Source organism: Crocodylus porosus, unplaced genomic scaffold, assembly GCF_001723895.1.
Source record: "Crocodylus porosus isolate Cpor-Errol unplaced genomic scaffold, CroPor_comp1, whole genome shotgun sequence".
NCBI classification, from domain to species: domain Eukaryota; kingdom Metazoa; phylum Chordata; order Crocodylia; family Crocodylidae; genus Crocodylus; species Crocodylus porosus.
Window position 1 is genome coordinate 49,103,747 of NW_017728918.1, and position 22,787 is coordinate 49,126,533.

Sequence of the window (22,787 nt, forward strand, 5' to 3'; positions counted from 1 at the left end):
CAGTCAGGGCGGCTAGGGTCTGGAACCAACTTCCAAGAGAAGTGGTGCTGGCTCCTACCCTGGGGGTTTTTAAGAGGAGGTTAGATGAACACCTTGATGGGGTTGTTTGACCCCAGTACCTTTCCTGCCATGGCAGGGGGTCGGACTAGATGATCTGTTCAGGTCCCTTCTGACCCTAGATACTATGAAACTATGATGACTCATGTTGATGTTTTTGCATGCTAGTTTCAGTGCAGATAAGTATTTGCGTAAATAATTTTATTTCAGAGCATTCCCCATCCTCTCAAAATAGATGCATAGAATTTGAAGACATTTTGCTGCAATTTCTTTTCCCACAAATCACTTAGTAATAGATCATAAGAAATAAATACATATGCTTATTTCCCAGAGCATATACAATATTTGGTAATCGTAAGAAAGCTAAGGAAATAAATGTAGACAAAACTATGGCAATATGGGAGTGTAACTGGTTGGACCATTATACTCTCAGAGTAGTTATCACTGGCTAGATGAGTAACTGGGAAGAGATATTAAGAGAAATTTCCCAATAGTGTTTTGTGGGTCTGGTACTGTCATTATGACAAGGCAGCACAATGGCAGGTGGGGGGGTCTGTTCTGAGGTTTCCCCAACTGCACTGGAGTGGGGGGGAGGGGCTCTAATCCATCTGCCCGACCCTCTAGTGTCAGCTGGGCAACCCCCAGAACTAGCTCTCTCTGCTCCCTCCCTCCCCCTCCCCCCATCTGAATATAGTGCCAGGAGCAGGGCTGAGCTGCTCCTGTTCCCTAGGCACACAGACAGAAGTTAATATCCCATTTTGCAGCACTTTTAATTGAACTTTCATGTAATGAGGGCTCAGATTATCATGGGATCGGTCACTTTTAAAGCTCTCTGCAACCGTGCACTTCTGTTAGGTCACGGCTGTAGAGCACTTTCAGGGGCCAGATATGTTGAAAATGATCACTTCTGTCTGTGACTACAGAAGTAACAATTGTATGTGTATCAAGTAATGTCTGGTATAAGGTGTTTATGATGTCTGCATGTTTCTGTGGTGACACAAGGATAACAAAGCTGTTGCAACTTCAACCCTGTCATTCAGAGTCAAAGCTAAGGCAATTCAGTTCACTTGTATCACTGCAGGAGCACACAGATGTAATAGTTAAATCATAATAGCTAATGCACATCCCTGCGTGGCTGTTTTCTGTTTACTGCATTGCCCTGTTCTCCTCATTATAAGACTGCACTGTGCTCCAGCAGTACCAAACTCATCAAGATTCCAGTACTGATGCTGATCCCATTATTTGATTCAACAGTTGTGTGCAGTAGGTAACTAACATCTGTTATTCCTTAGCTGTCTTATGATTCCCTACCCCAGGCACAGTACTATGCATCTCATGAGGGGTACCTGGAAACAACAGTAAGCTTTAAAACTAATAATATGCTAAGAATAAGAATTAGAATGATTGAATAAAGGATTGAAGGTGGAAAATTGAGACACATGTCATAGGTAAGGGTAATTATATGTTAATATATAATGATAAAAACAATGATGATAAGCCTAGAATTATTTATGGGCTGATTATATAATTTTCTTGCCAGATAAAATCTTTCCTGTGAAAGGTGGCGGATGGTTTTGGGGATCAGGGAAGGGTAGGCCGTAGCAGTCATATGCAACTTTCTTTACCATATTATACTTCCATTCCCCCAGAATGATGGGCAGTACTATCTTTGTGCAATTCAGTGCTCCACCATTCTGTGAAACTTAGGCTGTTCCCTCTCCTCTAGTTTTAGAAAGTAGTTTGGCTATTGTACATGGGCATCAAAAGTTCCGCCTGTGCTCCTAACCATTTTTTTGCCAAATTTGTTTTTTTGGCAAGAAGGAGCACTTTAAGATCAGTCTTTTCACATTTTCCACTCCTGGATGGGGAATGTGGTTTTCAGCTGCTCATATTTACAGCTGCAACACATCCCCTTGGCAACTTTTCTGCCTTTACTTAGACCAGGTAGATTAGATATCCAAAGGTGTTCAGAGGGAGTTATGAATGAGTTTTAGGGTCAGTTTCAAAAGACGAGTTATTCCCTACAGTTTGCCAACTATTGCACTACCAGGGTTAAGGAACAAGAGTCAGAGCATGGATGTCAGGACTGCACTCCACTTCGGATAACCTCTTACAGAGCATTAAAGGTGCCCCTCAACCTTCTATATATTTAAGCAGATTCGTATTTTCCTAGGGAATGGAGCAGAGAGTCATTTCCAACCCACAAAATCAGAAGATTATAGGAAAACGCACACCTGCTCTCCAATACAGACATATGCATATTTGCACATACACATGCACACGTACACACACATGCACATACAATTAGACCAGAAGGACAAGGAAGGACAAGGTGATATAGCCAAAGAGCTATATCACCAAAAAAAGTGATAAGAGACTCTGCCTTGGTAGAAGCCCTATGGAAATCTCTTCAAAGTTTGCAAAAACTCCCCCAAAAGTCTTGAAAATACAAAAAAAGAAAGAGAAAAAAATAAAGCTGTTTATCCTTAGCTTTCACCTCTACTGCTAAATAACAATTTTGTACTTTAGTCTAAGAGCTCAGAGGGAAAACAAAAAAAATCTGCACATTCCAACAAATTTGTTTTCATGCAAATTTGTTCCCTGTGCTATCCACAATATAGAGTCATCCTGACAGTAATGCTTTAGATGAGGAGCCAAAGACCAAATGCTTACAAGCTAAATATAAGCTCCTCAAGACAGTAGTCCTTTCATACTTTTTTTGAAGATGCTCTCAGAGCTGATGGGGGATGTCCTGAGAAGAACAGTAAGAGAACTTATATTCAGATATTTGGTGGGGCTCCACACCACTTTGCTCAGCTCCATGCCACCTGCACTGCCTCCCTGGTTCTCTCATTGTCAGATGTGGGCCCCACACTGCCCAACAGGATTGGGCCCAGCACTGCCTGGTAGTTGGCCCCTGTGTGCCTGAATCAAGTTCTGGGCCATGTCCACATCTGCTCCAGTGTGCTATCCAGTTCATGGGGCTCCCTATAGGCCTGAAATTTGGCAGCAGAGAAGTGGCAGTTGTTGCCACTGCTCCCCTACTGGTAAATTTTGGGACTTTACAGCTTGGATGCATGGCTCTGCAGATTGAATCTAACTAGATGGTAGGGGTTGAGCACCCCTGGTACAGATGAAGGGGTGCTTTGGTCCAGCACCACAGTATGTAGTAGGCAACCATCAATCCTCTGGATCATGGGGTACACATAAGAGGTCTAGTCAGATGCCTGATGAATCCATTTGTGGTTGACAAGTCCAATTCAAGAGCAACACAGCTTGTTACAAGTTTCACAAATCCATATGTTGTCTAAGTTGAAGTCCAAATTTACAACATGCTGCTTTCTTCTTTTTCACTTTGCTTCCATTCTCTGGATCAAAGCTACTTATTGTTGAGCTGCACCCATTTTATTATATAAAATATTCTTGGGAAATGGTCTTCTCCCATTCTCCTGACCTGGCTGATCCATCACAACAATTTCTTCTTGATAGTGGTTTCTAAGTCTGAGCTGCATGCTGCAGTATATCGGTATTTAGTATTTTGTCTTCCCACTTTATTTTCAGGATCTTGCACAGACATCTTATGTGACAGCTGTTCAGTCTCTTGATATGCCTACCATATGTAGTCCACATTTCTGAACCATAAAACAGGGATGACAGTACACAAGTCTCAGAGATTTGTAGCTTTACCTTAGCTGGTCAAGTCAAGTCAGTCCTGAGGCTTCTGCAACCACTGGTGTACTTTAAATGCTGTAACAGCTCTAGCTGAGTTGCTTTACATCATTGCTGATTCTTCAGGCAGAGTGACCTGGTGGTACCCATCCAGGTACAGATGGCCATTAACTCATAGGGAGCTCCTCTGACCTTTGATAGGTCTTCTTTTTAGTTCTGCTGTGTGTCCACATACCTTCCTCACCCAGGCAAATCCAGGTGGGGGCACCAGTTTAGTCAAAGAACCACAGAATCATAGAAAATTAGAGTTGGAAGGGACCTCAGGAGGTCATCTGGTCCAACCACCTGCTCAAAGCAGGACCATCCCCAACTAGATCATTCCAGCCAAGGCTTTGTCAATCTGGGCCTTAAAACCTCCAAGGATGGAGATTCTACAACCTCTAGATAACCTGTTTCAGTGTTTTGCCACCCTCCTAGTGAGAGAGTTTTTCCTAATATTCAACCTAAACCTCCCATGCTGCAATTTGAGACCATTGCTCCTTGTTCTGTCATCTGTCACTGTTGAACAGTCTAGCTCCATCCTCTTTGGAACCACCCTTCAGGTAGTTGAAGGCTGCTGTCAAATCTCCCTTCAGTCTTCTCTTCTGCAGAATAAATAAACCCAGTTCCCTCAGCCTCTCCTTATAAGTCATGACCCAACCCCTGAACGATTTTCCTTGCTCTCCGCTGGACTCCCTCCCAACTTATCCACATCTCCTAAAAGGGGGGAGGAGAGATTCAAAACTGGACACAGTACTCCACATGTGGTCTCCCCAGTGTAGAATAGAGCAGCATAATAATTTCCCTTGATCTGGTGGGATATGCTGCTACTAATGTAGCCCAGTATGCTGTTAGCCTTCTTGGTAACAAGGACACACTGCTGACTTATATCCATCTTATTGTCCACTGTAACCCCCTGGTCCTTTTCTGCAGAGGTGCTGCTTAGCCAGTCACTCCCCAGGCTGTAGCGGTGCATGGGATTCTTCCTCCTTAAGTGCAAGACTTTGCATTTGTCCTTGTTGAACCTCATTAGATTTCTTTTGGTTAATACTCCAATTTGTCTACATCACTCTCTGAATCCTAGCCCAATCCTGCAGGGTTTCTACTACATCCCCCAGCTTGCTGTTGTCCATGAACTTGCTGAGGATGCAATCCTTCTGATCTTCTTGTTCCCCTTCACATCCCTTGCTAGCTGCAACTCCAATTGTGCCTCGGCCTTCCTGACTTCATCCCTGCATGCTAAGCAATATTCTTATACTCCCTAGTCATTTGTCCAAGCTTCTACTTCTTGTAAGCTTCCTTTTTGTGTTTAAGCTCTTCGAAGAGTTCTCTGCTAAGCCAAGCTGGTCGCTTGCCACATTTGCTATTCTTCCTGCACTTAGGGATGGTTTATTTCTGTGCCCTCAGTAAGGTTTCTTTACAACCAGCTCTCCTGGACTCCTTTCCCTCTCAGACTGGTCTCCCAGGGGATCCTGCCCATTATCTTCCTGATGGAGTCAAAGTCTGCTTTTCTGAAGTCCAGGGTCCTTACTCTGCTGCTCTTTCTTCCTTTTGTCAGGATCCTGAACTCAATCATCTTGTGGTCACTGCTGCCCAATTTACCATCCACTTCCACATCCCCCACCAATTCTTCCCTGTTTGTGAACAGTAGGTCAAGAAGAACATGGCCCCTCTCTAACACTTGCACCAGGAAGTTGTCTCCAATGCTCTCCAAAAACTCCTGGATTGCCCGTGCACTGCTGCATTGCCCTCCGAGCAGATGTCAGGGTGACTGACGTCCCATGAGACCAAGGACCTGTGATCTGGAAACTTCTACTAGTTGTCTGAAGAAAGCTTCCTCTACCTCATCCTCCTGGTCTGGTGATTTAGAGAAGACATCCACCTCAACATCACCCTTCTTGCTGTCCCCTATAAATTTAATTTAGAAACTTTCAACAGGCCTATATCCAGTTTCATACTGGACCTTTAGAGCAGCTTTAAATCATGCAACTTTAGTGCACAACTCCTCCTCCTGTTCTCCTCTGCCTGTCCTTCTTGAACAGCTTGTACCCAGCCATGATGGTGCTCTAGTCATACAAGCTATCCCACCAAGCCTCTGTTATTCCAATCACATCATAGTTCCTTGACTGTTTGAGGACTTCCAATTGCTCCTGTTTGTTTCCCAGGCTCTATGCATTCATATACAGACACCAGAGATGATTAGCCGATTGCCCTACTTTATCAAAAAGAATGAGGCCTCTCCTGCTGCCTCCTCCTGCTTCCTCCAAGTTCCCTGCTTCCCCACTTTGCTCAGGGCTTTGTTATCCATCCACCTGTGAACCTAGTTTAAAGCCTTCCTCACTAGGTTAATGAGCCTGTCTGCAAAGATGCTCTTCCCTCTCTTTGTCAGGTGGATCCCATCTCTTCTAGCAATCCTTCTTCTTGGAACAAGAAGGTGAATCCCTGCTGGTGACATTACCTGTGCAGCCATATATTGATCTGCAGGATGCGTACATTCCTGCCAGGGCTCTACCCTTTGACTGGAAGGATTGAGGAGAACACAACCTGTGCCCCTGTCCCCTTCACCCTTCCACCCAGAACCCTGTAGTCATACTTGATTTGCTCAGGGTCACCCCTGACAGTATCATTGGTGCCCACATGGATGACCAGCATGGGGCAGTAGTCAGAGGGTCAGACAAGTCTCAGTAGCCCTTCTGTGACATCTTGGTTCTGGGGTCCAGGCAAGCAGCAGACCTCCTGGGACAACAGGACTAGCCAGTAGATGGATCCCTCCATTCCCCGCAGAAGGGAGTTTCCAACCACCACCACCCATTGCTTCCTTTTTGTGGCAGTGGTCTTGATCCTCCCCATCCTGAGGATTCCTGGCCTGGCCTCTTCCAACAATGGAACGCACTCCTCCTCCTATGTTGCTGGTACTCCATATCTGTTCTCCAGGCAAACCACTACACATGGAGATGATGACTTCTTGCTGCCTGAAGATACAGACTTCCAATTTTGATGTTCCTGGGAGTCCATGCTCTCTTCCCTTTCTAGTAACACCTCTGGCAGTCCTTCTTCCACAGTCCTAGAGGTTTCCTCCAGCATAGAGTTGATGAAGTCCCCAGAGGAAGATTTGGAGCCTTGCTACCTCCTCCTGTAGCTCTCTTGCCTCATCCCTGAGGGACACTACCAGAAGGCATGCACACATTGCAGCCACTCCCCCACCAGTCTGACACTGGAAGGAATCCACAAACTGCACTCTGCACAGCATGAAATAAGGTCCTGGGTGGAAGCCTCAATGGTGTGTGGTTCTGCCTGGACAGACACCTCACATATGGAAGCAGAGGAAGAGCTGGCAATGGCAGTGGCTCTTGGATTGTGACATCCTCCAGCCATGTCTCTGGGTCTTTTAGTCTGCTGCCTCTCACTTCATGCCTCTCTTTCCAAGCAGACCTTCCCTAGCAAACTCTTCTGTAGCTGGCCTGCTTACTGACAACCTGACCACGGAACTGGGCATACTGTTTTACATGGTACCAGATAGTGGACCAAGAGGCCTGGCCTGATATAGACCTTAGCTAATAGTTTGCTGTTATTCCATATATGTTTCTGTAACAGCACAACATTCTTTGCTGCTTTTCTGCTTTTGTTAGTCAGTTCAGTCTGATAGTCAAGATTCCTGCTGATGGTAAAACCCAAGTAGCAAAAACTGCCAATGACGCTAAGAGATGTATCCTCCAGAATGATGTCAGGTATTGGTTCTTTCACTCATTGGCACATGATCACAGTCTTCTTGAGATTAATTGCCATCCTGAAGCTCTTGCATGATTCAGAAAATCTTCCCAAGAGATTTTGCAGGTAAGATTCACTGTGGGCAACCAAAACTGTATCATCGGGAAACCAGAAATCTCTCAGACCAGTTCTTTCACCTTGGTTTTTGCTCTAAACCTTGCAATGTTGAAGAAGCCTCCATTTAGTCTGGTTCAAAGATAAATGTCATCAATGCTGTCCTTGAATGCATGAAGAAGCATGAATGAAAAGTAAATGTTAAAAGCACAGTGGCTAAGACACACCCATTCTACCCCATTGTTGATGTCAAAGGCGTTTGATTCTTTGTTTTCATACACTACAGTTGCTTTCATATCTTGATGTAATGAGAGAATGATGTTCAACAGTTTGTGTGTGGCAACCAAGTTTCTTCAGAAAACAAAAAGACCCTGTCTGTTGACAGTATTGAAGGCCTTTGTCAGATTGATGAAGGCTATATACAGTGGTATTTATTTTTCTCTACACTTCTCTTGCAGTTGCTTGTCCAAAAATATCACATAAATGGTGGAACATCCTGAGCAGAAACCACATTGACTTTCAGGATAGATTCTTTAACCTAGAGATTGCAGCATACGGAGCATGATGTGAGTGACAGTTTTTCTGATGATGTTCGACAGGGAGATACCTCTACAGTTGTCCAAGCCACTTCTAACCCCTTTGTTTTATATAGTTGTACAAACTGAGAATATTTAAAATCTTGTGGTACCACTTCCTCTTTCCAACAGGGCAGTATAACTTCATGAAGTTTTCAAATAAATTAATTGTTGGCACATTTGTAGATTTCAGCAAGCAAACAGTCACTGCCACAGTGTTCAATCCAATGCTCAAGTTGTTTTTTTTTATCAGTAATGACATTTCCATTTAAGTCTGTCAATGGAACTATTTTCTTGTTGACTGGACCAACTGCTTGTTTGATGCCTTTTGTATATTCCACGACTATCACCTGCATCAGCTGCTTTCTGAATACCATTACAGAGTTTCAGCCAAAATCTTGGACACACCTCTTAGCCACCATTTTCATTTCTCTTTGAAACTTTCTCAGGTTTTCTAGGGCTATGGTGTTGGGAGATTCCTTGCAGCTGGTTAGCACTGTCCTTTTGTTCTCAGCCAGTGGTAGAAGGGTTTCAGCGTGCTCTTCAAATCAGTCAGCCTTTTTTCTTGCATTTTTGCCAAATGTTGTTATAGCAGAATTGTACATGTTAGTTTTTAAGCTTTCCCAAACCTTGGTGGATGAATTGTTAGGTAAAATTGCTTTCACAACTTCTTCATTCAATATTCTGCATTTTTCCATGTTTGGCTGATCAGAATCTCAGTGTGGGTTTAGAGTATCAAGAGGTACAACCAACATGATCTCCACTGCTTGGCAGGAACAGAAAAATGCCAGGAACAACACACAGTTCTCTGTATATGGCCTTCTTTGACCTCACAAAAGCCTTCAATTGTCAACTGAGAAGTGCTGTGGAGGATCCTTCTGAGGTACATGTGCCCACCAAAATTCATCACCATTCTTCGCCTACTCCATGACAGTATGAAAGCAGTGGCTCTAAACAACAGATCTATTACAGATCCCTTTGAGGTTAAGACTGGAGTTAGCCAAGGCTGTGGCATTGCTCCAAAATTCTCAATATGCCTTACTGCAGTGCTACATGTACTCCTTATTACAATATTTCTTACTGAAAAACAACACTACCAACAAGCGTCCAGTCCAAATGGAGCTAAACTACTGCATGGAAGATAAGCTGTTTAATCTCATCCAACTTTGAGCCAAAACCAAGACTACCCTGACCGTAATCATTGAGCTGCAGTACGCTGATGAGGCTGTAGTGTCTGTTCACTCAGAAGTAGATCTTCAGGCAGTTGTCAATGTCTTTAATGAGGCATACAAGAAAATGGGACTGATGCTTAACATTCAGAAGACTAAGGTCCTCCAACAACAAGCTCCTAATGAGCTTGGTAATTTTGATTTCTGGTGAGACTCTGGAGAATGTTGAGTATTTCCTGTACATTGGAAGCCATCTCTCACTGAAGGCTGACATTGACAAAGAAATCCAACATCACCTCATATGTGCAAGTGCAGCCTTTGGACATCCGAGGAAATGGGTGTTTGAAGATCTCAACATCAGATTTGAAACCAAACTCATGATCTTTAAAGCATTTGTGATCCCTACCTTATCCTATGGAGCTGAGATATGGACAACATAGAGGAGACACCTCAAGTCACTGGATTAGTACCCTCAACAAAACATGTGGAAGTTCCTTCAGTGAGAAGACAGATGCATCAATGTTAGCATCCTCTCAAATGCAAACACCACTAGCACTGAGGCAATGATCTTCCAACATCAACTTCACTGAGTCAGCTACATCAATCAGATGTCCAGAACAGTCCCAAAACAAGTTTTATTCTCCCAGGTCAGTCAAGGCATATGCTCAAGAGGAGGACAGAGAAAGCACTTCAAGGACATCCTCAAGGCCAACTTGAAAAAATGCAACATTGACATCAACTTGTGGGAGACCACCCCAAATAGAGGAAGAATCTGCTGCAAGGAACTCAGTACTTTGAAACTTCATGATGACAATAAGACATGGAAAAGCAGGAGTGGCAGAAACAGTGTTGTAGACCAAATCAAGAATCTGGAGACACTCATCCTGCATGGAAACACATGCCTAAGTTCCTGATCCTGGACTGGCCTTATTAGCTATCTTCAGACCCATAGATAAGGTATGATGGAAGACAATCACCCTTAACTGTGAGGGATTGCCAATGATGAGTTTGTCTGATGTCTATCTAACAGTTTCTGGTAGTTTTGCTACAGTGGCTCATTTTAAAATTGATTCTGACTTTGCAGCAGACTAGGGCATGGTCAGTGCCATAGTCAGCATTTGAACAGTATTAGATCTAATCAGTGCCTGTGCCATGAACTTGGACATTTCCATGATGTCTTTCTTGTCACTTTCTCAGTGAAGCAGGTGATAATAACACACAGATTTTAGCTTGCACAAAGTTCTAACACTCACTGGCCATTTTCATTCATATTGCCAGTTCTGTGTTTGTCCAGAATACCAGGACAGTTCTTAAAACTATTGCATTAAAGTGTCCAAGTATTATAATGGTCTTATTTCTGTAAGTTTTCTCAATCTCTTCTTCAAGCTGTTGGTAGAAAAAGTTCTTGTCTTTGTTGCTAGCTTGAAGGGTAGGTGAATAGACACTAAAAATGTGATGGTGATGTTCTGTGTATGCACTTTGAGCATCATGAGTCATAGATGCAGCAATGAGCCTTTCACAGGAAGACAGTAAGCTGTTTCTAATACCAAAGCCTATTCCCTGCTCCCTCCTTTCTCCTGCTAGTTTCCCATGCCAGAATATGGTGTAATCATTCTCTGGGACAGAACCTGTATCTGAGAGCTGCGTTTCTGATAACGCAGCAATAATTCCAAGCCTAACCAATTCATAATTTAGTAGTACTGTTTTCCATAAGCCTGAGTCCAAATAGACCCAGCATTCCAGCATACGGGTCACTTTATCATTTTGGCTAGTATAGATCACACCAGTGTGTGTGTCTAGGCAAGAGTGTGTAAGTTTCAGCCATGATCATCATCTTATGCAGAGTTTCCCCACGCTTTTGCTGAAAAGACTCAATTTCAAGATGTGTTGGATCATTCATACTCGTAGCATGGACCAAATCATACCAATTCTTCCTAAGTGGGAATCTACCACTAGTGCTAAAGATCTTTATTCTGTTATGCTGATCCATTCTGTTATAAAGATCCATTGATGCTGATCATGCCATTCTACCAATCAGAATCTTTGTCTTGATGGCCAGGATGAATGGCTCTTTTCATGTTCCTTAGGAAGCAATCTTCTCAATAATTCTAAAACCCAACATTCAGCAAAACACTAGTGTAATCTAGGTGTATGTAGAGCAACACTTCCCCTCCCTCCCCCGCCACCAAAAAAAGAAGAAACCTGACCTCAAGTGTGATGAATCAACAAGAAAAAACAAGCTCCTCATTTGTTTCTTTAAAAAAAATTGAACCTGTCCCTGGCCATCTGGATTGCATTATACATTGCTGAAGTATAGAAATCATAACGGGAATACCTATTCCTATTCTCACAGATTTCAAAACCCTTTCTGTAGGGTCTTTAGTAGTCTTAGTTGCAGCTACTTCAGCTGAGGAAATCTGTAGGGAAGCAATATGGTCTTCTAAGAATACCTTTATCAAACAGTATAGCATGGGAATTCTATTTTCTGTACAAATCTTATTCAAATAGGAAAATTCCAAACGTGATGGTCCAAAACTCATTTTCTATTCTGTAACGTACTTTCCAAGAAGAAGAGGTTGAATGGTTATAAACTGCTGCAAGACCGTTTCAGGCTGGATATAAGGAAGAATTTCTTTACTGTCCAAGCGCCCAAGGTCTGGAACAGCCTGCCATCAGAGGTGGCTCAAGCACCTACACTGAACACCTTCAAGAGCAAACTGGATGCTTATCTTGCTGGGATCCTATGACCACAGCTGACTTCCTGCCCTTTGGGTAGGGGGGTGGACTCGATGATCTTCCAAGGTCCCTCCCAGCCCTAATGTCTATGAAATCTATGAAAATCTATGAAATCTATTTTAATCTGTTTGTTTATCCATTTCTGCTTGATTATTTACTACTTGTTGTTACATATGCAGCACATACTTGTAGAAGTCATTGGGCTATAGAATGAAAAATTCTTTATTCCTTACTTCCTTTTGTACTGAATTCTATCCATTCTGGTAGAAAGTCAGTACCCAATAGGTAAGAGCCTGTTGGCTTCACAGTTTATTGCTAATCATACACCAATGGTTTTTACACAGATCTGGAATAAGTATTTTGGCAAGCTGTGCAAAAGGCCATGGCTGAGCAACGTGGCCATGTTATATAGTACTGAATCATAGTTTCACAGTAGTTTGGGGTCAGAAGGGACCTGAACAGATCGTCTAGTCTGACCCCCCGCCACTGGTAGGAGCACATGCTGGGATCACATGACCCCAGACAGGTGTTCGTCCAACCTCTTTTTTAATTTACCCAAGGTAGGAGTGGTAGGAGTGAGGACCACATCCCTAGGAAGTTGGTTCCAGATCCTATCCATCCTAACAGTGAAATAGTGCCTCCTAATCTCTAACCTGAATCAATTCTCCAGTGGCTTCTGGCCAATGTTCCTCGTCACCCAAGGTGCTGCTGGGGGGGAACAGGGTGCTTCCTATTTGCCGCTGAGCTCCCCTAACGAGTTTGTAGGCAGCCACCAAATTGCTCCTCTGCCTCCGCTTGCTGAGGCTGAACAGGTTCAAGTCCCTCAGCCTCTCCTTATAGGGCCTGCCCTGTTGCCCTCCAGCCAAGTGGGTGGCCCTCCTCTGAACCCTCTCAAGGCAGGCCACATTCTTCTTAAAGTGCGGTGCCCAGAACTGGATGCAGTACTCCAATTGTGGCCGGACCAATGTCATGTAGAGGGGGAGTATCACCTCTCTGGACTGGCCTGAGATGCATCTTTGGATGCATGACAAGGTGCGGTTGGTTTTGCTGGCTGCAGTCTGGCATTGGCGGATCATGTTCATCTTGGAGTCAGTAATGACTCCAAGATCCTTTTCTGCCTCTGTGCTCACAAGGGGGGAGCTCCCCAGCTTGTATGTTTGCTGTGGATTCCTTCTCCCCAGGTACAGCACTCTGCATTTATCTACACTGAACCCCATTCTGTTACCACTATTTACATCCCACCAGGTCAAGTATGACCCGCCCACTACCACTCTCTGGGTGTGCCCCATCAGCCAATTTCTGACCCATCCAACAGTGTAGGCATCAATGCCACAGTCACTCAATTTATTAATGAGAATGGGGTGAGAGAGTGTCAAAGGCCTTCTTAAAGTCCAGAAAGACTACGTCCACGGCGACACCATCATCCAGGGATTTAGTTACTTGGTCATAAAAGGCCATCAGGCTGGTCTTGCAGGACCTGCTCTTGATGAACCCATGTTGATTTCCCCTGGGCATGATCTCCCCTGCTTGCCCCTCACAGATGTGATCCTTGATAATTTTTTCAAGGATTTTCCCCAAGACCGATGTGAGGCTTATGGGCCTATAGTTTCCTGGGTCCTCCTTTCTCCCTTTCTTATAAATGAGGACCACATTAGCTAGTTTCCAGTCTCCAGGCACCTGGCCTGTGGAGCACAGTCGCTTGTACAGCTGGGCCAAGGGCACAGCAATGACCCCTGCCAGCTCTCTCAACACATGTGGGTGGAGGGCATCAGGGTCTGCAGATTTAAAAACATCCAGCCCTTCCAGAAGATCCCTAACTACATTTGCACAGACCCGAAGCCTGAGAGTGCTATCCCCAAGATTGCCCCTACCTGTGGGGCAACCTGGGGGATAGCCCCCTCCAGAACTGCAGAGAGGGAGGGGGCTATCTATGCATCACAGTAAATGGTTGATCATGGAGCAGTGACACTGTCAGAGAAAAGGGAACTTAGATCACAAATTCAGAATACAGACAAGCATTACTTTCTACTGACCAATTCTGAAGTCTGCAGGTTAGGTAACCTACCCCCAACCTAACCTCTTCTAGGAAAGAGTCAGTTATCACTCTGTGATAAAAAACACAATGTCAAGAAAATGTTGCAAGGAGAGCCTCATGGTTAGTTTTCCCCCTGCTGTGGATTTTTCATATGAGGCAATTTGCAAGTCCCTATGAAGCTTTTGCAGATAGTAACAAGCCCCTCTATGACTGCTAGTGAAGCAAGATCTGAATCACTGTCATCCCTAAATTTAGTTGTTTAGTCAAACCTAAATCATTTTCAGGAAGAGAATAGAAAATGGAAGTCTTCCAATTATTTTCCATCAAACAAGAAATTTAGAAGAAATTCTTGTGCTTTGTACAATAAATACATTTATTAAATCTTACATAACTAGGTAGAAAGAAAAGGCTTTGTATAAAGTGCTTTGTAAACTAATCCACAACAGAAAACCCTTTCACGTTTGTTGGCTGCTAAGAATACTTCTGAGCCTTTCATCAGTCTAATTCTGTCTGAATTTGACTGGATTATATGAAGGCAAATGTAAAGAGCCTACAAAATTAGCATTTTCTAAATCCTTCAGAAGTTCAATGCAGTAAAAATGGGTGGGATGGCAGTTGTAAAACAATTCAGTTACTCTACTGCCAATAGCTTTTGTTACTGGGGAGAAACATTTGAAAAGAAATTAATCCAGCTCTGGATGGTGGTTCCCTCCTGTATAAATTAAACAGTCTTATTAATGGCAAGAGAACTAGGGCATATGCATGATAGACAGTCACAGCCTAAATTAAAACAGCTATAGAATTTCTTGGTTCCCTCTCTATCCTTACAAAGAGATGCTTAATTTCTAAGTATATCACTTGCTAATGTGGCCCTTGACTTTTTTCTATCTTTCTTTATTGTGTAGATCTTTCTTTATTGTTCATAACATATTAAATGAGTTTGTTCAATTATTCACTTAGAATAGGGCTGTCTAACTTCTGAACTTCTGGGGGCTGCATACCCTTTAGGCTGTATGCTACCACTGCTTCCTCCTTGCAGCCTCTAAGTTATGGGGTCTATGGGCCAGTAGCAGCAATCAGGGTATTGTAGGGAGTAACACTGAGGCAGGCTGCAATTTAACTCCACAGATTATATGCAGTCTGTGGGCCACAAGTTGGACAGGTCTGACTTAGAATCTCTTAGTGATAAACTTACAAAAGTTACTGGGAAACAAAGAATAATTAGCAAAGGAATGTAGTTGTGTGCCACCTCCTTTCTCTGAAGTTGTTCTAGTACAACACAAGAACAGAGAAACAAGCCAAGCAAGGGTTGCTAGTTTTGTCTTAGGTCTTTATTAACAGCAGCCTAGTAAGACATTGGTGCGGGAATAAAAAAGTGGTAAGTTTTGTGCATATGGCTGAAAATGATTATTGAAAATCCCTAAAATGCTTTAGGTTTTGAATAAAAGCTTTTGAATAAAAAGAAATATTAGAAAACTTGCTTTTTTTGGGGCGCATAAACCCCATTTCTGCTTGACACCCAGCTGGGAAACGTCACTAGCAGTTTTTTTGATTAATGGTCACCTGTGAATGATACAGCATATTTCTGTCCAGAAAACATATGAGGCACTAGAAAAGTGGAATATAACGATAACATATGCAAATAAATTAAATCTCTATAAACCATTAAAAGATCAGGTTTTAAAATGCCTGCATGCTGCTTAGCAAATGAAGTTTTCATGCCATGTCATTTTAAAAATGTGATTGTAACTACTGTGGCTAAAATATTTTTTATGATGTGTGGACTATTTATATTTGGATAGTTCTCATTTTTATAATGTTGCCTGCTTGCCAGGTATAGGATTCATATTTTACTGGAGTAAATATTCTTTTAGCTACAAAAAACTTGTTACCATTGAAGTATCTGTAAGTACTGAATACCTGATAAATTTAACTGTATCTTGTGTGTTCCACTGGCTTTTTCTTAATTTCAGCTCAGCTGATTTCTGTGCGTCTTCACTTGCATCAATTTAGAAATAATGGGGCAAATCATCGCATCATGTAAACTGAAATCAGTGGACTTGAAGTCAATGGACCAATGCAAGTATACACCAGCTGGGAATCTTTCTCCAAGGTACAAATGTAAATCCTCCAATATGTATCTGTTTGTTAGTGTTCTTTAAGCAGCTCTCTCATAGTTATACTTTTATAGAAAATGATACATTGGCTTGGGATCCTCCCAAAACTTGTTACATGTACCATTTTTATTAACTAGAATGAGCAGCTCAGAAAGCCACAGGCAATCAAACAGATGATGCTGAATCCTTAAGACTGAACCTTTTTCCCATTTGCATTTATTTTCTTTTTTTAAAGAAAGTGCCCACATGTATGAAACAAGCCTGTTGTTTGTGAGCTGAGTTTTGAATGTTCTTACCTGTTCGAGTATTCAGGTGCTGTGCAGTATAAAAAAGGATACCATCTGCAGAAAGAGGTTGAAATTGTATTTGGATATGAGTCTTGTGTCGGATAGAAAAGGAAACAAATGACATCCATGATGATTCATTACTTCTGAAAGATGGGTCACTTATTGATATGGCTGAAAAATACAAGAAAGGCAAACTTAATTTTCTGAAAGATTTCTTGGGAGAAATCTGCCACTGCAGCACTGAGTCTCTATACATTTGCCTAGCTTATCTGCACTGTTCCACACTTATTTGCTTTTTTCAGTTCTTCCAAAAAACTAAAAATTATTGAAAAAGAGACTAAACAACTAGATGCATAATACAAACTCAGTATAACTTTATTTTCTAGGGCACTGTTTTCAGAAAGATGGTTCAGTCCATGGTCATCTTCCTCTTCGTGGTGAAACTCTACAGCCTTCACTTGCAATGAAATTGAAGTATACTTTTAAAATCTCAAAAATTAAGTAGCAAGCTGTTTTAACCAGGAGTAAAAAGAAACAATTCCATATTCAAAATATAGGAGCTAAGTTTCATAATGAAATGTTTTTGTCAACAGTTTTTCATGGTCTAAGACCATATTGGAAAAAGGGTGGTACTTACTTGCACGTAAAAGCTAGTTTTGGATAATTGCATTGAGCTTTTATGTAATTTGCTAAGGTGCTGCCCTGCTCTGCCTTCTGCCTGACTTTGTTAATATGGCTACTTACCTCCTCCTATTGAAGTATACTGGCAAATCTATATATGCATTTGATCCAAGCTCAGTTTATGCGGGAGTAAACTTTGGCTAATTAAGCGCTCCCTGGCAAGTGTCTAAACATACAGTGTCTAGGCAGCAGATTTGCTGCCCTCGGCACCAAACTTCCTGCAGTCCTTCAATGGGCCTCTGCTGCTACCGGAGGGGAGCTCCAGGCTTCAGCTGCAGCTGCCAGCAGCCACCTTCAAAAGGCAGCCCTGCTTGCTGCTTTCTGGCCAGCAGAAGCAGCATGCCCAGCACAGGGTCAGCACACAGCAGCTCTCTCTTTGCCCACTCTGCTTCCCTGTGCTATGGCTGTTCCATCCTCTGCACCTGACAGAGACAACCACCACCTCGACCCACCCAGCTCCTCCACATGCAGTGACTGCCTGCATGGCCACAGCATGCTATCCCACAGCCACTGCCATGGCCACACAGCTGCCACTGGCAGGGATACAGAGGTGGGCCTTACCATATGGCTGGGGCTGCCATAGCTGATGTCCTCAGATGATGGGGCATGGTGTGCAGATGCCTGGCCAGGGGCTGCTTCTGGAGAGAAGCAGACACTGTTTGCAGCTGGCAGTGTCATGCCCAGTTGTGCCTTGTAGCTGTAGAGCTGCCAAGGCAGGCAGGCTACCTGAGCTGCTGGTGGAGACTGCAGCTAGAGAGCTTGGCAGGATGGACCACTGGACACCTGATGGGCCCTTTGCAGGCTGGGGTGGGGGTTCAAGAAGGCTGCCTGTGCTGCTGTATACAGCATGGCTACAGCCTGAGCCCCAGGGTGCAAGGATGGTGTCCAGTTTCCACATAAAGGACATGGACATGTGGTTGGTCACAATGACCCACTGTGCCTGCAAGGCCTTGACCTTTATGCGGCACTGCTGCTCTGACCAGTTGTGCCCATGCTCCTGTGTCCAGCCTGACAGTGCCTCCTAGATGTGGGCATTGGAGTATCTGCCCTGCTTGAACTGGCTCTGCACCTCCGCCTCACCCCACAGCACTATGAGGTCACCAGTTTCTCTTCCTTAGACCAGTTGCCACCCTGGGTGGAGGGCACAGGCATGGGCCTGGGCCTGGGTAAGGAGGACACCATCAGGGATCCTGCACCAGCTCTCTGGGCCCCTGTGTAGCTGTTTTCATGCTGCCAGGCCTGGGCAGCTACCTGCAGTGCCCAGCACAGGGACATGGAACTGGCAGCCATGTGGCAGAGGCAATGCCCCACAGCACCTGCAGTCTCTGGGCAGGCTGCTGGGGGTGCATTGTGGGCAGGCAGAGCTGGCCCTATTAGGTGATTGGAAGCTGGGCCTGGGTGATGACAGGTCTGGCCAGAGGCTACAACAGACTCTCAGCACCCTACAACACCCTGTGGGCCTCGGTGGTGCAGTTCTGGCAGTCGCACATTAGTGTGGTGCCAGACAGCAGCATTGGGGTGCATGGAGGCTGGCACAGCTAGGCTTCATCCTGCCCAGGGGGACACAGAACCTGGAGTGCTCTCTGGATCCCTGCATGTGTGCCCCAGGGCTCAAAATGCCTGCAGACCATAGAAGCAGCCTAGCCCTGGGGCAGGAGAGGCTCCCAGACCAGAGCCCTGAGGCTAGCCTCAGGCCAGCTACTTAGTGGTTAGAGCTAACCCAGAATCAAACCGGGGTCACACCTGCATATGCATAACTGTGCAGTAACTAATCCCTTGTAAATTTACTACCTGCAGGTATCAAATTTACTTGTGATTAAGGGTTTTTACTGCGCAGTAAGTGTGCAGATGTGTAGATGCATGCACTTAGTATGCAGTAAACTAGGTCACTGCACAGTTAAGCATCTTGTGTAGATGCGCCCACTGTTACTCAAACTATGATACACTATACTAGAATGGAATTGTCTTAGTAAGAAGGAAACTATGATGTAGGCTTAGGTACTGTATGTAACTCCATTATTTTGACTCATTATTGCCTTCAGCAGTCATCCATATGCCCACAACAAGCTTGCCTGGATCAACTGCTGTCAGCCAACTGACAGCATATCATAAATTTCTAGTTCTGTGCGGTGTTCAGAACTATTTCAGCTTTTCCTGCCATAAAAGTACATTAATAAAGATTCAAGACATAACTCTGCTAATCATTAGATAATTCATTGCATCAACTTGACGATGCCTCCTGTAGTAATAACCATTCACTGGCCTGTGGCTATATGGTTTTTTCTGAGGTGCAGTTATTACATTTAAGGATAAGCACTCCATTTATCATCTAATTAGTTCACATTTTGGTAATGATACAAAACATTGAGATCACAATCTGACACTTTTTTAACAGCGGCGGGAATTTCAAACCGCGGCCTTTAAAAACTGCGGTTTGATGTAGCCCCCAGCACTCAGGAGCCAGGAGCAGGGAGGAGAGGAGGGAGCTGGGCACATGTGCATCCCACACACATGTGTGCCCTCTTATCTGACTCAAGGCAGAAGCAGCAGAGCCAGCAGTGGGGGCAGCAACAGGTGATCCCCCAAAGGTAAGTGGGGCAGAGGGAGCTGGCAGAGCTGAGCTGGATCTGGAGGGGAAGCCCCCCAGATCCCTTTTAGTTGAGCTGGTAGGGAGCCGCACCACATGAACAGAGCGCGCCAGCAGGTGGGCAGGAAGGGCCAGGAGGGAGACTCCTGCAAGGGTAAGGCAAAGGTACCACACTAAAATATAAACAGACAGCAACTTATACAATGGTGTTGATGCGGCGTGCTGCTAGGGCCCCTGCCTGTGGAGTGCTGCCTACCCAGGGCTTGTCTGAGGCCTCCACCCAAACAGAGCCCATGGGGGGGCTGGCATCCCCTTGACATGTGAGGTCTACTGCCTGCCCGGAGCAAAGATTCAGGACATGACAGGGATGATCCAGGCCTTGATCCAGCCCACTGATTACTATCCCACAGTCCTAATCCATGTGGGTACCAATGATGCGGCCAGGAGTACCCTTGATCACTTGATGGCAGACTACCACGCTCTGGGGGGGTGTGCTGAGGGAGATAGGGGCACAGGTGGTATCCTCTTCTGTCCTACCAGGAGTGGATGTGGAAGACGACATGAGACCTGCATCAGGGAGACCTGGCGGCTTTGGGAATGCTGTCTCGAGGCGGGCTTCAGCTTCCTAGACAACAACCTGCAAATCAGGACAAGAGACATGCTCGGGTGGGATGGGCTTCACCTTTCCCCCAAAGGTAAGCATGTGTTCTTTTCTAGGTTGGTGGATCTTCTCTGGTGGGATTTAAACTAGACTCATTGGGGAAAGGGGAAGACGAGGGTGGAGGAAGCCTTGGACCACTAATCTAAGCATCACCCACAAGAACAGCCCAGCCTAGACTGATGACGAGTAGTACAAGTACCCAGGTAAGCAACAGGGGCCAGGGCAGTATTGAGAGTAGAGGGCAAGTGCACACATCTTTAGGAGGCCTCAAATGCCTCTGCACAAATGCTCGTAGTATGGGCAACAAGCAGGAGGAACTTGCCCTCCTGCTAGCTGACATCAACCCAGACATAGTGGGGCTCACAGAAACGTGGTGGGACCCAACGCTCGACTGGGTGGTGAATATCAAGGGCTATAGGCTGTACTGGAGGGATAAGACAGAGAGGAAAGATGGGGGGTGGCACTCTATGTCAAGGAGGAATACACATCCTCAATGAGTAGCACTGGGTCAGAGGAGGGGCACACGGAAGTGCTCTGGGTTAGAATACAAGCAAGTCGAGGGGAAAGGGACTTAACAGTGGAGGTCTACCAGAGACCACCCAACCAAGGGGAAGAGCTAGACCGGGAATTCTTAAGTCGGCTCATGGCGGTAGTTAGGTCAAATGATGTGGTCATAGTGGGTGACCTGAACTTTCCAGACATCTACTGGGATGTGCAGTCAGCCAGGTCTGACTGCTCACATAGGTTCATAGCCAAGATACAGGACCTCCATCTAACCCAGGAGGTGCACAGCCCCACCAGGGGAGACACCTTGTTGGACCTGGTTCTGGCCATGGGCGACGACCTGGTGAGGGGGCTGTGGGTGTGCGACCACCTGGGCAACAGCGATCATCGCCTGCTGGAATTCACCATCCAGTGCAAGGTGACAAAGGCCTGCAGCAAGGCAGCAGCCCTGGATTTCAGGAGGGTGGACTTCAATGAGGTAAGGAGAATAGTCAGGGAGGCACTGAGGTCCCAGAGGGGAGAGGAGTCAGGGGTCTAAGAAAAGTGGTCATTGGGTCAAGCTGGGTCCCACCAGGATCCTCCGAGCCCAAAGGGAGGTTATCCCAACGCGGATCAAAGGGGACAAGAGGGTGCAAAAGCCCCCATGGCTTACCAAAAGCACACGGGAACATCTCCTGGCTAAAAGGGAGGTGTATACCCAATGGAAGGGTGGGGCCATCACCAGGGAGGACTATACCATGGTTGCTCGGGGCTGCAGAGGGGTAGTCAGGAAGGCCAAGGTGGAGACGGAACTGGGACTAGTGACCCAGATCAAGGCCAACAAGAACTCCTTTTATAAATACATAGCGGGTAAAAAGAAGATACCGGGTAATGTGGGGCCTCTGCAAGACATGCTAGGAAATCTGGTCATCACACCAGATGACAAAGCTAACTTATTTAACAATTTCTTTGCTTCCATTTTCCTGAGCAGGGACCAGGTCACCCCCCCACTAGGACCTCCATAGGCCCCAGGGGAGGCACACCCAGACCTAGGGTCAGTGAGGATCTAGTCAGGGAACTTCTGGAGAGACTGGACGTATTTAAATCAGCTGGTCATGATCTCCACCCCAGAGTGCTACGGGAATTAGCAAAGGTCATTGTGGGACCCCTGCCATGGCTTTATGAGCACTCATGGTGCTCTGCTGTGTTGCCAGAGGACTAGAAAAGGGCCAATGTGGTTCCCATTTTTAAAAAAGGGAGGAAGGAGGACCCAGGAAACTATAGGCCAGTTAGTCTTACTTCGATCCTGGGGAAGCTTTTTGAGAGAATTATCATAATGCATGTCCATGAGGGGCCAGCGGGGGAGATTATGCTTAGGGGCAACAAACACGGGTTCATTAGAGGAAGGTCCTGTCAGACTGACCTGGTGGCCTTCTATGACCAGGTCACAAAATCATTAGATGCAGGGGTAGCAGTGGACATAGTCTTTCTGGACTTTAGGAAGGCCTTCAACACTGTCTCTCACCCTGTTCTCATTACAAAACTAGGGGACTGTGGCGTCAACACCTACACAGTCAAATGGGTCACTAACTGGCTGGAGCACTGCACCCAGAGAGTGGCGGTGGATAGGTCATTTTCGACCTGGAAGGATGTGGGCAGTGGGGTTCTGTGGGGCTCAGTTTTTGGGCCTGCACTGTTCAACATCTTCATCAGCTACTTGGATGGGGGAGTAAAAAGCACCCTGTTCAAATTTGCAGACTACACCAAGTTGTGGGGGGGAACTGGGCATGCTAGAAGGGAGGAATAGGCTGCAATCAGACCTAGACAGGTTACAGGGGTGGGCAGATGAGAACAGGATGGATTTCAACA

At 45.1% G+C, this 22,787-nt stretch overlaps 1 protein-coding gene across 1 annotated transcript in view; it reads right to left on the reverse strand.

Moving 5' to 3' along the window:
• The window catches only part of LOC109311766 (protein eyes shut homolog), a 47,256-nt gene that overhangs the window by 6,942 nt on the left and 17,527 nt on the right, over positions 1-22,787 (reverse strand). Inside the window, exon 2 of the mRNA XM_019537597.1 lies at positions 16,516-16,677. Within this exon, the coding sequence (XP_019393142.1) occupies positions 16,516-16,677 (162 nt within the window). The remainder of the gene's footprint in view (positions 1-16,515; positions 16,678-22,787) is intronic.